General features: G+C 39.8%; 1 protein-coding gene across 3 annotated transcripts in view; it reads right to left on the reverse strand.

Moving 5' to 3' along the window:
* VEGFD (vascular endothelial growth factor D) overlaps positions 1–13,883 on the reverse strand; it is a 39,622-nt gene that overhangs the window by 4,396 nt on the left and 21,343 nt on the right. For 2 of the 3 annotated variants that reach the window (XM_061364482.1, XM_061364481.1), the window contains exons 2-5: positions 8,450–8,660; positions 4,769–4,959; positions 2,302–2,450; positions 871–968 (exon numbers count right to left, since the gene is read on the reverse strand). In XM_061364482.1, the coding sequence (XP_061220466.1) occupies positions 871–968; positions 2,302–2,450; positions 4,769–4,959; positions 8,450–8,660 (649 nt within the window). Of the gene's footprint in view, positions 1–870; positions 969–2,301; positions 2,451–4,768; positions 4,960–8,449; positions 8,661–8,880; positions 9,039–13,883 lie in introns of those variants that run through there. The other variant, XM_061364480.1, reaches the window with a different exon arrangement.

Consider the following 13,883-nt stretch of genomic DNA (forward strand, 5'->3'; position numbering starts at 1 on the left):
GGCTTCCTTTTGTGTCTGCTCTACTGCTGTGTTAATTTTATTTTGACCAGTACAATTTCCTGAGAAAAACAATTTTTTAAAGACCTTTTACAGGGCTCTGAGAATTTTTATCTACTCTTGATGTTTACTGCTAGTATCTTTAGACTTACACAGTTACCCCCCATAATATTTCCTACAAACTTCTTCAACAGATTACAGTTTTCCAGGAAAAGCAGAGGGATAAGGGAAGTCGTCTATACGTCTACGAATTTTACCCTTTTACATTTCCTTCTGCAGACCCGAAGGGTTATACATGCATACTTCTGAGTACGTATGGCATATCATCTTGAAAGCTTCCTACATAACATTATTATTATAAAAACAAGTCAAATACTTTGAAAGGTCATATAATCTTTTGCACCGACTACAGCTAACAGGCAGGACTTATTTTGCCTATCTTATGCCTGGTTAAGTTTTATCTTAAGAATTTCCCACAATAAAAAATTAGCACCTTCTCCATGCAATATATTCCAGAACGATTCTTTTCAACAGTTCAAAAGTTTTCCCTAATTCACATCATACAATTTAAGGCCCATGTAAAATAAAAAATTATCCAGGTTATCTACTTCAGTCTTTTTAATACTTTTCTATTTCTTGTTCAGATTGCTTATACAGAGAGAATAAAACATCCAAGCAAAAAAGCAGGAGATGGGGATAAGCAAATACAAGTGTTTATTTTCAGATGCGTTTCTACACTTTAAACCAAGTCTGTCTAGGGATGTGGAATCAAAACTTAACTCTCTCAATTAAAAAATAGGACAAAAACGTAATGAAACCAAACCAGCATGAAGATAGTAAAGCATAAGTGTCCATCTGTAATTTCATCTTTACCTTCTCTTCTGTTGGGGTGCTGTACATCTACAACACATTCACATTTGTCACTGTCCCAGATCCATCCATTATGACAAAGTTTGTTGGTAAAGGGGCATCTAGAAGAAAAGGAAAAACAAAACAAAACAAAAAAACCCAGAATCCATAGGAATTAAAAAAAAAATAAAATAAAATATAGGAGCATCAGTGTAGTCATTTGGCAAAATGAGCCTGCAGGTACGCTGGGTCTGTCACTTGTACTACATGAAGCTATGGCATCTGTGTGCATTACTGCTGCAGAAAGAATACCTTGGGACTGGGTGGTTTTGCTGACAGGGCTGAGCTGTCTGGCTCCCAGCAACTAGAAAGAACAGGTACAGCACATATTTCAGATTACATCCCTAGGAAACAGCTACAGTTTTGCAGCTCCCTTTTTCCATAAAACAGCTCTACCCCAACAAGGGTAGTCTTTGTCTTACACTATTCCTGCCATGTAACTGTATTCAATTTTGCCAAGCTGCCAGAAAGCGCAGCTCCAGTTTATAATTTTCCCATGCTTAAGGATGTACAGTGGACTTTTCCCAGTTTTAGAGGGACCAGTTTGACTTTCAGGCACTTTGCTCTGGAAGAGGAACTCACAAACTGGAAGAAGAAGGCTGAGGTTTATCTGTATTTGTGTAGAAAGAGGACTCTGAGGGGTCAGCAGGCTGATTGAAGGCTCAAGTGGCTTTGCTGAAATGCCATCTCTCCCCTAGCCCAGATGTCTACCTGAAGGGCAGTTGTAGTGGCAAGCCTATATGCAGAGCTAGACAGACATCTGACTTTCAGTGAGTCACTCAAACTATCTGTGTTTTTAGAATCTTTGTTAAATTAACATAGCCTGTTCTCACCAGGACTACAGGTATTTTATATCATATTTTGGATTAGATGTGAGATGACTTTTCTCCAGCCAATGAGCCTGAAAGATGCAAACCAGGACTGGAACAGAAAGTGAAAAGCCACGATTCACACTGACGCTTACCTGACATGCCATAAGGTTTGGCAGAGGGCTTTAGTTTGAGCACAGCACTCAAGCCCACTTGTGCCCTGCCTAAATAATGCACAGAGTTGCTCATGTCAGGTTGAAAAAGTATATGCGCACATATAAATATAATACATATAGTGGAGCACAGTGATAATATGTGCACTTGAGCTCCCAGTCAAGCACCTTAATGTCTTAATGCCTCCAGATGCTGCTGAACTAGCCTGTTATTTGTTGAATTCTTGTGTCCACTCACTTCTAATTCACAAGTTTTAGTTGAAGCTTTCTAAACTGAGAGTGACAAGTTATTTAGAAATACTGTTGGGATAACATGAAGTGAATGGACCATTATAATGACCAAATCAGAACAAAATAATTTTCATACTTTGGGTGCCACAGGATGTGCAGAAATTGTAAATGAGGGAACTTACCCATCTTCTTCTGGGTACTGCACAGATCTTCGTATGATGGCATACTGGTGGTGCTGGGTATTTGATAGACACTTACAGCCTGTGTGATTAGCAATTTTGATTGGTACGGGCTCAGGAACACTTGTCAAGGGAACCGAGATCTCAAAGAGCTAGGTGGGTGAAATAACATTTATTTTTCAGTTTCCCTTATACAGTTAAAATTTGGAGTTTTAATTCAAAACCTCTTATTCTTTGCCACCATTTTTCCCACTGTTGTTCTTTTTCCAGAGGTAGTTACCATAAGCAAGTGGGCACTGAAGGTTTTGTAAAGTAAGCAATGCCCACCAAGAAAGGAAATTGCCAAAATGGTGGTCCCAGTGCTGTATTACCAGTTATTAAACACCCAAGAGCACTCAAAATTATTTGTAAACACAATCAAAAGTTCTTCTGAATGCTCAGGTCAAATGGAAGATACAGGGGCTGGAAACGTTGTCCTCAGTTATATCATCAGTTGAATTTCAGTTGCTTATGGAGACAGCTATTTAACTGTCCTAGGGTATAATCACAGCATGCATGTTTAGTGGCCTAATTTCACCTCTGCGCCTCTGCAGAGAGGTAAGAAACAGGAGTAAATAGAGTTCATTTCACTTCATCCGTGTTCTTGCAGGGAATCACCCTGGAAACATCTCTCTCTTGATTATAGCAGGAGCCTAAGGAACCAAGCAGCCTAACTGCAGTGCCTGCAGATTGCTTAGGCTGATCTCTGTTTAGCCTTGTGAAAGCCCTGGTTCCTTGGGCAGCTACATGTCAGGGTGTTGAAGTGACCCACCCCCTGCCTGTATCTTCCCCAAGCCAGCTTTCTTCCCACAGAAATGAAGGCACTCATAGAGTACGTCTTTGCATGCCAGCATGCCAGCAGCGTTAAGCTGCAGCCACATGTAGGCATTGAAAAGTATTCCTAACACAGACTGCTTGGACATTTGAATTTAGGTGTCACAGTGTCTGACTTCAGGTGACATGAATATCCTTCAGAGTATATTTTATGACAAGGAAAAAAAAGATGCTGTCACTAATATGGGAGTAATTCCATTCATTTTAGAGGAGTAAATCTGGACTGGTGGTGGTGTATCCAAGAGTGGGACTTAGCTGGGGACTTTTGAGGGAACGGTTATTTTGAAGAATGCTGAAGGAATGTTACACTCTGCAAAACTGCAGTTTTTCAACAAACTTATAAACTGCTGCTTCAAAGCCACATAAATAAATAAATACATTTTAGCCTGACCTAGCTCCCTGAACTGACCAGATGTCTTTTGTGTGTGGCCAAGAGTTTGTAACAGCTTTCTCTTTCTGGTGTGGAATGAAAGCAATTAATGAACATTGACGCAAGAAGGACAGGCCCTGATTTATTTTACTCAAGCTATATTACAGTACAACTAGACACAGTGGAATTAGATTCCAACAAACCTGAAACCAATACAGACATGAATTTGACTTGCTGCCCATGAGGGCTTCAATTTTCTTTTTAAATCAACTGCCCTCCATCTTCATTCTGATTTAAAGAAAAGCCTTTTTCATAAATAAAATTTAATGTTTTACTCTAAGTCAAAAGGTTTTATCAACTATAAGTAGGGATGCACAAAATGAAGATTAGTCAAGGAGGACCAGTCTCTTGTACTGTTTCTGCAAGTGTGAACACAGCTGGTTTCATCTGTAGTGCTGATTGAAAGTACTAAACTTGGAGCTCTGCTCAGTCACCTACTGGAGAAAAGATATCCCTGTACATAGACACTACAGGGAGTCTACAGAAAGAAACTTTCTGGCTATTCTCTTTATGCTCACTTTTTGGCATTGGCCATTAAAACTCAGGTTTGTCACCTGTTATACCTAAGCAGTAATTGACTACTGTTTTAAGCCTTTCATTTCCGAAGTGACTTGTCATTTGGCACATTCAGATCATGAGGTATTCAAATTGAGAGCATCTGGTCTCTCCTGCTGAAAATGTCTCCTTTTTAGGCTGGTAAAAATGTACATCCAAAATTATTAGCCAGCCTTTTTGGCACTGATGGTAATTTTGAAAATGCAGCACTTAGACTCCTGTCTCACACAGCAAAATTTTCCAGAGCTCTCTTAACCCTTTGGTGCAGAGTATTCCCATGAGCTAATATGCTCCAGAGGTCCCAGGTCCAAGTGACAATACACTAAAGAAGAATTAAACTTCTTCACATCACGTGAGCCTGCAGTCACTTTCTCAGGGCCTGATTTTCCATCTCTACACATATATACCTATTTTTTAACATTGCAACATGAATGTAAAATTGCCATTGCACATGCCTGCATTCACTCCCCATGGATAAAAAATTAATTCTACTATTTGTTAGAATAGTGTAGACAGATCTTTCATAACAGGATCTCTGAAACCAAACATCCTCCTTCCCCTCCCTTTTTGGATGGCCAGTGTAAAAAGAAACAGATGAATAGCTTCATTTACCGTTTTCGACACGTAAGTTGTACTTGTATTCATGCAGCTCAGACTCTCCTCATTGCAGCAGCCCCCGCATCTGAACACGTTCACACAAGGAGGCTTGAAAAATTTGTTGGTCGTTGTACCCAGCTCTTTGGCAACTTCCACACAGGTTTCCCTTGGCACACACTGAGTCTTTTGCCATTCCTCATCTATGACTGGAGAAAACACCATTTTTATGAGCAATCATGGCAAAGTTAAACCTCTGATTAGTGAGGCAGAAGCATTATATAAATAAAAATTAAGTGCTGGCAGGCCGTTTGCACTTACTTGGATCGATTTGCACTTATTTGAATCAATCTAAGGACTGGAGAGAGTCTGAGTGCAAAATTATCCCAGTAACTTACACCAGCTGCACTGGCAGAGAGGTTTTTGCATGTATCCACTTTTAGGTTTCAATGCAGATGACCAAAATCTCCATTAACTCTAGTGGTTTAAATAGAGCTGCATTGATTTCCCCTGGCTGAGGGTCAGCTCCACGGTAACTGACAAAGCTGGCCACCACCCTGTTCTCCTTTTCTCCAGGGTAGACCTCTTTATTGTCATTTTATCCTCTCTTTGTGTGTACCCCACCACAGACTCAGCAGAGCCTGGGCCTGACTGCGAGATCACGTTAATGATTAACAGATTCTGGTCAGAGGGTATTAATACTCCTACTGGATGTCAGCCAGCGAACACTGTTTCCAAAACGTCTAATGAAATCCAAGACAAACACTCTCGCACCTCAGTACCATCAGGGGGCTCAAGTCTGAACAACGGGAATATGAATTCAAGCATGATTTATCTATTCAAAACACTGTGGCATCTTTCAAATACTGAGTTGTTGTAGCCTAGTAATTTATTTTAGATTGATCTGTCAAATTCTGACTGTGAGAAGGAAAAATGCATTAACTGACTGAACCCCAGAGGGAGAAAACAGTGACATTTACATAATATTATCTCGAGTCTTGTTAAGAGGTGGCCCTGTTTTTTTTGACTTTTGCTTACCTGTTATGGCATTACTTAAAAGTCACCAGTGCTTATTCTTTAGTCCCTCTTAAAATCACAAAAAACATTTTTCCCGTCTGTCCCCCCCTCCATCAGGCTTCTGAAAGATCAAAAGCAACTTCTATACTATCAAGACAATTGCTCTCCCATTGCAGCCCACCACCCTACTATTGTGCAAGCAGTGGATACATTTACAGGGAAGTTCTGAAAAAGAAAATGTAAAAATTCTGGAGCACTTTTAATCTACATGCTATACATTTTCTTCAGAAGAGCATTATTTCTATCTTTCCTACATGACTTTCCTTTTATTTTTAACTTTTTCTTCAACTAACTATGCATATTTAAACCAGTTTGTTTGTTCCTGCAAAGTCCTTCCTGAAAGCTGATTCACTACACTTTCCAGTCGTACAAAACCCACAAGAAATAAGAGCTTGGGGTCTGAATTATGATTTTACAATAAATTAAGAGAAGACTCACTAAAATCAGTAGAAATTTATGTAATGTTTTAGGTAATATTAGTCTATCAAAACAGCAATCTAATACTAGGACTTAAAATAGAAAATAAACTGTTTGGCAGACTCATTAAGGTATGTGCATGCAATCACTTCAGATGTCACTTCAATGAGTATAAGCAGTGATGACCTTTCCAACTGCACACATCCTGAGTTTATTAACCATTTCTTTAGCAGAAGGGCTGTTATAGGAAGGGGCGGTCAGAAAGAGGTGGGTGTCACATTTTGTTCAACCTAATATTTTTGGTGTGCAAGCACAGGGCAGCTGCTGAGATATTTGGCTTCGGTAGAGAGTCCAGCTTGAGAGCACTGAAGTCCTAGGTGAGCTGAGCTACTCAGGGAGGCTGTGGTTAGACAGTGACATCAAATTTCCATGTATTTATCTTTAAAGCTCTAGAAAAGAGGAAGAGAAACTCTTGAATTTGCCCTGCAGGAGTTTGGGGTGCTGTGGAAGATGATCTAGCAGTGAAGCAATGAGCAGCCTTGACCCAGCCTTCTTGTCAAAACACTTTACTAAAAGAAAACAGATGCCCTTGGCAAAAAGGTCATTGCTTAATGACTGGAAAGGGTGTGGAGGGAAAAAAAATAGGTTTATAAGCTTGTTTTTTAAAAGGAGCTTTAGTACCCTGAACATATTAGAATATTAGAACAGAGGTAGTTTCTGTTCTGGGGTAATTCCACTTTGGATGGCATAATGGAGAAGATGACCTGTTGGGCTTTTTTTAACCTAACTTTCAGTGCCTTGACAAAGCTAACGTCTCTGTGTCTAGAGTTAGACTTCTAAAGGGAAAGTAGGAAGTGACTTAATGGCTGTTCCAAGCAGAAAATTACATCTATATGACAACAGTCACATGACTTTATTACCCAAACAGTTAAATTATTCTGTCACTGAAAAAAAAACCCACCAATGCAATATGCAGTTCCTCAGTAACATTTGATAACATCCTCTGTTGTCTTGTTGTTTTGACAATAGGAATATTTTGAATTTTCAGAAATGCTAGTGCTCACTAAATGAGCAGTGGTGGATAGAGAATTACAGGACTTGACACTGGATAATACTTCTAATAAATAAATTGTTAATGTTGCTGTGTAGACTTGTACAGCTATGTAAACAAAATGTTTCTCATTAATTAACGCCCTTTTTATTGTTATTCCAATGTGTATTTGATTTAGTTTTTTTCTGTACAAAATTTTTACAAGAAGTTTAAAACCCTTTTCAGACTAGCACTCATAGCCGCATTTCTGTGCTGTGGCTCAGAGAAGCAAATTAAGGCCTTTGCTGGGCCATAATTTAGCTGAGTAATGGTGTGCAAATATGGGTGTGGTTATTGTGAAAGTGTTATTGGAACAAGATCAGCAATATCTGGTTTCCCCAAAGGAAATTGATATGATTGTATCACTTCAGTGTAACCACTGAACAAAAAAATGACTAGCTTGGTCTATCCTTCATTAGTCTAAAGGGTAGATTTGCTGTAGGATATCCATTTGCTAGACCAAAGTGTAGTAACTGAGCCTTTATGTCTATTAATATATAATGCATCTTGAATCTTTCACCTAGAAGGAACAATATTAATTTTTGCAGCAGATGAGGGAATAGATTGTGATTGCCTGCATTCAGGTGTTGGTTTATTGTTTCAAGATTGACTTATATCTGGACATACTTCCTCAAATAGATTGATATTAGGGCAACACCTTCTTACTTTGCAATTCTGCTGCTGATGCAGTGCCTCATATCAGAGCACACCTAATAAGAAAAGGAATTTCTATGCCAGTGGTAAAGCTTGTGTTTCTGCCTGCAAGCAAATTCTGAGGCTTAGGACAATGCTGCTGGCTGGTCCCTCAGTCAGCCATTCCAACCTGCCCTTTGCACATTGACTTGCCCTTCATTCTTTGAGCTGACAAACCTATACATAATACATCTTCTCTTTGGAGAGTATACAGAGAAAAATAAGCCTGATTTGGACACAAAACAGGGAGGCATACTCAGGCTGCTGCTTTACATTTCTTTTCATACAAATTCATTTTCCATGAATGCTCTGTTGTTCCCAGTACGGGTGTATTCTAGGAAACCCTGGTACTTAACACTTTACTGCACAAGAATCAGTGGTCCGGAAGCCAAGATCAGACTCAGCTGCAAACCTGCACCTACCTTTCAGTGTATCAATATCATAGAAAGCAGCAGCAAATCTGGTAGAACGATGTGATGCAGAGCGGGAGTCTAAATTGGCCAGACTCTTAAGTTTTAGCCTGCATTTCCACAGCTTCCAGTCCTCAGAGTGAGTGATGCGAAGCAGCTCTTCCAGGCTGGATGCTCTCCTGATCTGCTGTTCTGACCGCTCCAGTGCTGACAAAGATGTCCTCTGGAAGGGAAGGGATAAGTTAGGAAGCCAGTACCTTTACAGCCTTCCACCAGTGGAGCACATGGAGCACTTGCAGAAAAAGGCAGCATATTTCTGAGAGCAGCCGAGAGTACTTAGGAAAACAGTAGCACACAGAGATGTCCCAGGGTTTGATAGTGCCCAGCACCACACTGATCTGCAGGATTTGTGTCCATGTAAAGTGTGAAGGAGGGATATCCACCTTTCCCATCACAGCCCTCAGAGCTATTTGACAAATGCAGGGTTTGCTGTTCCCTGGTCCCCAGGGAACCTGGCAGACATCAATGGCAATGCTGCTGATGATCAGCCTCAGCTGCCTGGCCATGCGAGCGTGAATCCCAAATCACCCATACAGACAACCTGAATGAGTTCAGCTGGTGAGCACAAGCTGCGTGCCTTTGCAGCAAGCCACCTCAGATGCCAGAACTATGGTGCCAGCCATGAGACATCACTGTATGTGATACAGCTGGAAGCTGCCCAAAATACAAGGGCCTATCCATGTGTCAGGCAAACACAGCATTCAACGTGCTGCAAAGTGGAGGATGCACCTGCCATTCCCCATCTGACTACTGTTTGGGTCATGCCCAAGTCAGCCAAAGTGGCCTCAAGTCCAACCTCAGCACTGTGTCTGCGCAGCAGCATTAAGCACAGTAATTTCATCTTCCACCTGAGTGATATATGTGACCGTTCCTTGCTCCCAGGGAAGAACACTCCCTACAAAGACCTACACCATCACTTTAACATTGCTTTTCTTTTTAAAAAATACCTTTTTAACGAAAACTTAGTAGTGCACAGCACCCCAGAACAATAGTGGTGTCTTTGCTGCTGCTTTCTGAAGTCTGTGTTTGTGTGTTTATCAAGACATTGAGTATTTATTTCCACTGACTTACCCAGATCTGCTGAAAACTGTTGCCTTCAACCCAAGTACAAGATTACCGTAAACAGCTGTGTTGCACTGGACCTGTGTTCCCAGCTATACTCTCTGGTCATGTAGTTGACTATACTTTTTGACTTGCATATAAAGAGCTGCAGTGCCAGTCGTCATAAATAAAGTGGCAATTCTTAAAAGCAAAGCTGAACTATAGGAAGCTGGCAAGGAATTGTGTAGCAGTCTGAATAGCTAGCAAGTAAGTGCTCTGTATAGGACTGGGGAAGGGGTGGCAGAAAGGGTCACCTGTAAGAGGAACATTTTTAGATGAGATCTAAAACCCAAGCACTGAGCGCATCTGTTCTTTGTTATTAAAATATCTGTGACATTTATTTTGCAACGATACAGATGTTATCCTGTACATATGGGCCAAGTTCATTTTTGGGTAGTTACCTTTTACTGTCCTAAAATTCCCTATGTAGTTAAATTAGAATAAGTTACTTGCTCTTCTTTATGCCCATACAGAACATTGTACTGTGCTCTAGCAAGCTGCCATGTTTCATTATAGAGATGGCAGGTTTTCATAGGTGAATGATGTCTCATGCACTTCATATGTGGTGAAAACTGGAAAACCCATTTCAACAGTTTTGGACAAACAACTCAGAAGAAATGTGAATACTTAGTACCAGAAACTGAATTTCAAGATAGTTTTACGAAAAAGCTATCTGGAATTTTGCTGATCTAATAAAGCTGAATTTCAGCTTGAGGTCAGTGCATCAAGACTCATTTGTTCTAAGAACCGCAGCTTGTATTCACACCCATTCACAAACTGTCTCCTTGACCTTGCAAAACATGTGACTGTAGAACTGGCACTGGCATGGTAATGGGAGCAAAAATATTAAAACTGAACTCTAATAATCATTAACATGACTCTTTTTCTCTCTTTGAGGTCAAAAAGATGTTCTAGCTGAACCACCATCTTCTGAACTAGACATCATTGACAGAGAACCTGTAAAATGAGATGACAGTATTCTGTAAATTAGAAGATATATCCCTGCATTTGTTGTAAGAGTCACTGGCTTAGGACTAGCTTTTCCATTTCTTTTACTCTAAATATCAAGAGTTGTTACTAATGTTATATGAGCAAAATAAATTTTAAGCCTAAGTTGAAAGGGGACAGAAAAAACATACATGCCTCTACATGGTCAACAAACGTCTCTGGGTTTATCTAAAGCAAGAATGTGTATTAGTTTAAACATTTTTCTATTTTTAAAGCTGTACAATTTCCTAATGTGGACTGAACACACTGAAATTAACTAACTCATGCCTTCACAAGTACTACTGTATAGAAAGAGGAATGAGTTATATTAGTAGAAGTCATTTTTATACCAAAAAAATGCATCTCCAATAGGATTTGGATTCTCGTAATAATAATAAAAAAGTACCTCTGATATTGGAGCATCATAGTGGTATTTACAAATTGCCCAGCCAGCCCAGGCTCAAAAGATCATGAAAGGTATCAGTGTGGTGGATCTTTGGTCAAATCAATCTCACCAGTTATCTGGGGTATAAAACATCTGAAAAGAAGCACCTAATTTTGTTCCAACTACCTAAGAGCCAAAACAGGAACAGTAAATGCCACCTTATGTCTTTGGTTTGACTCCTCTGAGACTACTACAATAATCTCACCTAAAATGCTCTTCTAAACACTTGCTAGAGCACAGACTGTTCAGCATCCAAAAGCTTATCACTCATCTTTATATATATTAACCACAAAAGTAGCTATGCACAATTTAAAGGCATTCAAAACTAAACGCTTAGAAAATTAAAAGAATGTGCAAAGTACAGCAGCCCCAGTCAGCAGGGCATGGCCTTACTACCTCAGACACCACAGACTAAATTGCTCCAGTTGGGCACCCTCTTGCTACAGCGCAGCAGCACTGACTAGTGTGTTGTCACAAAATCTTCCCAAGGCATTAATTTCCGGTCATCCTGTAGCATCAAATGAAAACACAGAACCTATTACAGCCTCAGATAATGAAGATAATCAGAGGGCTGGAGCACCTCTCCTACAAAGGCTGGGAGAGTTGGGGTTGTTCAGCCTGGAGAAGAGAAGGCTCCAGGAAGACCTCAGGGCAGCCTTCCAGTAACTAAAAGGAGCCTACAAGAAATCTGGAGTGGGACTTTCATAAGGGAAGTAGTGATAGGGCAAGGGGGAATGACTTTAAACTGGAAAGGGTAGTTTTACCCTTTTTTTTACAAGTTTAGCAGATGTTAGGAAGAAATTCTTCACTATGAGGGTGGTGAGGGACTGGAACAAGTTGACCAGAGAAGTTTTGGATGCCCCATCCCAACTTTTGTCTTTTGCATGCTCACAAAATGAACAAATTACCTGTGGAGCTATATCACTGGAAAGCTCAAAATGTCCTCAACTTTTGGTACCCATAAATGTACATATGCCCTTTAATCAAACAAATACATAATGTTATTGCCTACAAGAGATGTTCACATAGAACTCATCAATAACAACATATTAAGTTTAAGTAGTTCATTCTTACCTCTTTCATTTACTGCTGCTATCAATATAATTTTTCTAAATATCTTATCTAAGAATGGATTCCATACCCAGAGATAAATATCAGATTCATACTTAAATGAAGTTGTATGTTTTTTGTAATACTGACCTCTCATATGTTCCAGAACTATTCTTCAACTCAAAGAGGAGTATTTGTTTTCCTCTATTTGGGCTGTGAGCAACATCACTGACATCAGGAAATGATAATGTGGGTTAGCACTGTGATTTTTGGATAATTACAACTTTTGTCCTTCCAAAAGAAACCATAATGGACTATCTATCTTCTTCTTAGCAATCTCAGATGCCAGAAAAGCCCTAAAAGTAGTTAGCATTGGAAAGGAACAAGAGAAAAAACAGTGATATGTTCAGTAGCCTTTCCCACCTTGGATGCTGTCTTAAATCAGACACTGAGTTCATTCTCCACTGATTTATGCTAGTGAAATATTTGGCTTATCATGTCACATAGATGCACAATCCCACACATAGTCTGCACTGTTTAAACGAGGCCCCTTCTTGAGAATTAGTACTGACAATCTCCTATCAGGTGTTCAGAAGTTTGCACCTTTTCCTCCATGCTCGACAAGTTCCTAGGTTTATTGCCTGAGAAAAAATATCCTACCCTTTGCAAACTGATGTCTACAGAAACCACATTTGCTGATACCCGTTTTTAGCATGTGCGGCTCTTTGCAGCATGACATAGATGGCCTTTCCATTAATGCTGTATTTCAGGATCTCCTGGAGGTATTCTGAACAATGGAGGAAAGATGTGTGGAATACAGTAGTGAAAGAAAGACCCACTGAAGTTCTAAGTTTATTTGAGGACCTATAGCACAAACACATGCCTAGGACCCAAAATGAATACTTTTATTTCTTTTTAAATTCTTTTTTTTTTTTTTTAATTTTCAAAATTCATTCCTCTCTGCCTCATAGTCTTTATCCACAGTGGGATATAAACCTCTACTTAAAGCTGAACACATGTAAGAGCTCTTCTGAAAAGGAATAGTTTTCTGCATTAGGGTCACAGATACTATTGTGGGAAGAGCTGCATAAATACCAGTGGAAATTCAACATTATCACTGCGTCTGAGGCCAGGACAAATGATTAAGGAACCTCTCAATAACCTTGCACTGTTTTATGATCCATCCCCTCAGCAGTTAAGCAATCAAAGAAGGTAATAGCTTTATCTTGCCAGGGAAAGCAGATTGTAGCTGCGTAACAGAGTGATGACTCTCTTAATGCCCTGGTAACACAAACATTACCAAAAAGGTTTAAGCTAAGTTCAGACTAAATCTTTCAAAATAAACCAACGTGTGTGTTCATCGTGAAGTGAGGGCACTTGGACATCAGCAAAAGAGTGCTAGCAGCATGTAAGGGCATTTTGAACCTTTATGCAAGTGTTTTGTGCTTAATGCAGCAGTAGCAGATACATTCAGTTTGAGAGAATCCATATAGAAGACAAAGACTTGACACAACCAGGAGCTGCATTCCCTCTGTTCCACTGATGCCCAAGGGCTGTTCTCAGAACTAGACTCAAACCAGTTTAAATACTAGGTAGATGATTCATCACCACATGAAAATACCAAGGAACTTTCCTGCTGTGCATGCTACATTTGAAAATTACCTCTTTTTCTTCCATGAAGTCATTTTCTTCCCCAGGGTGTTCTTATCCCATGAGCTGATCATAGTCATGGGCTCATCTTGGAGAGATAGAGTGCCTACAGCTCCCTGCCACTCCACAATCATTATATATAAAAAAAAAAAT

This window comes from Neopsephotus bourkii, unplaced genomic scaffold (genome assembly GCF_033783945.1).
Source record: "Neopsephotus bourkii isolate Nb327-2 ecotype Australia unplaced genomic scaffold, CSIRO-AGI_Nbou_v1 NB_1234, whole genome shotgun sequence".
Lineage (NCBI taxonomy): Eukaryota > Metazoa > Chordata > Aves > Psittaciformes > Psittacidae > Neopsephotus > Neopsephotus bourkii.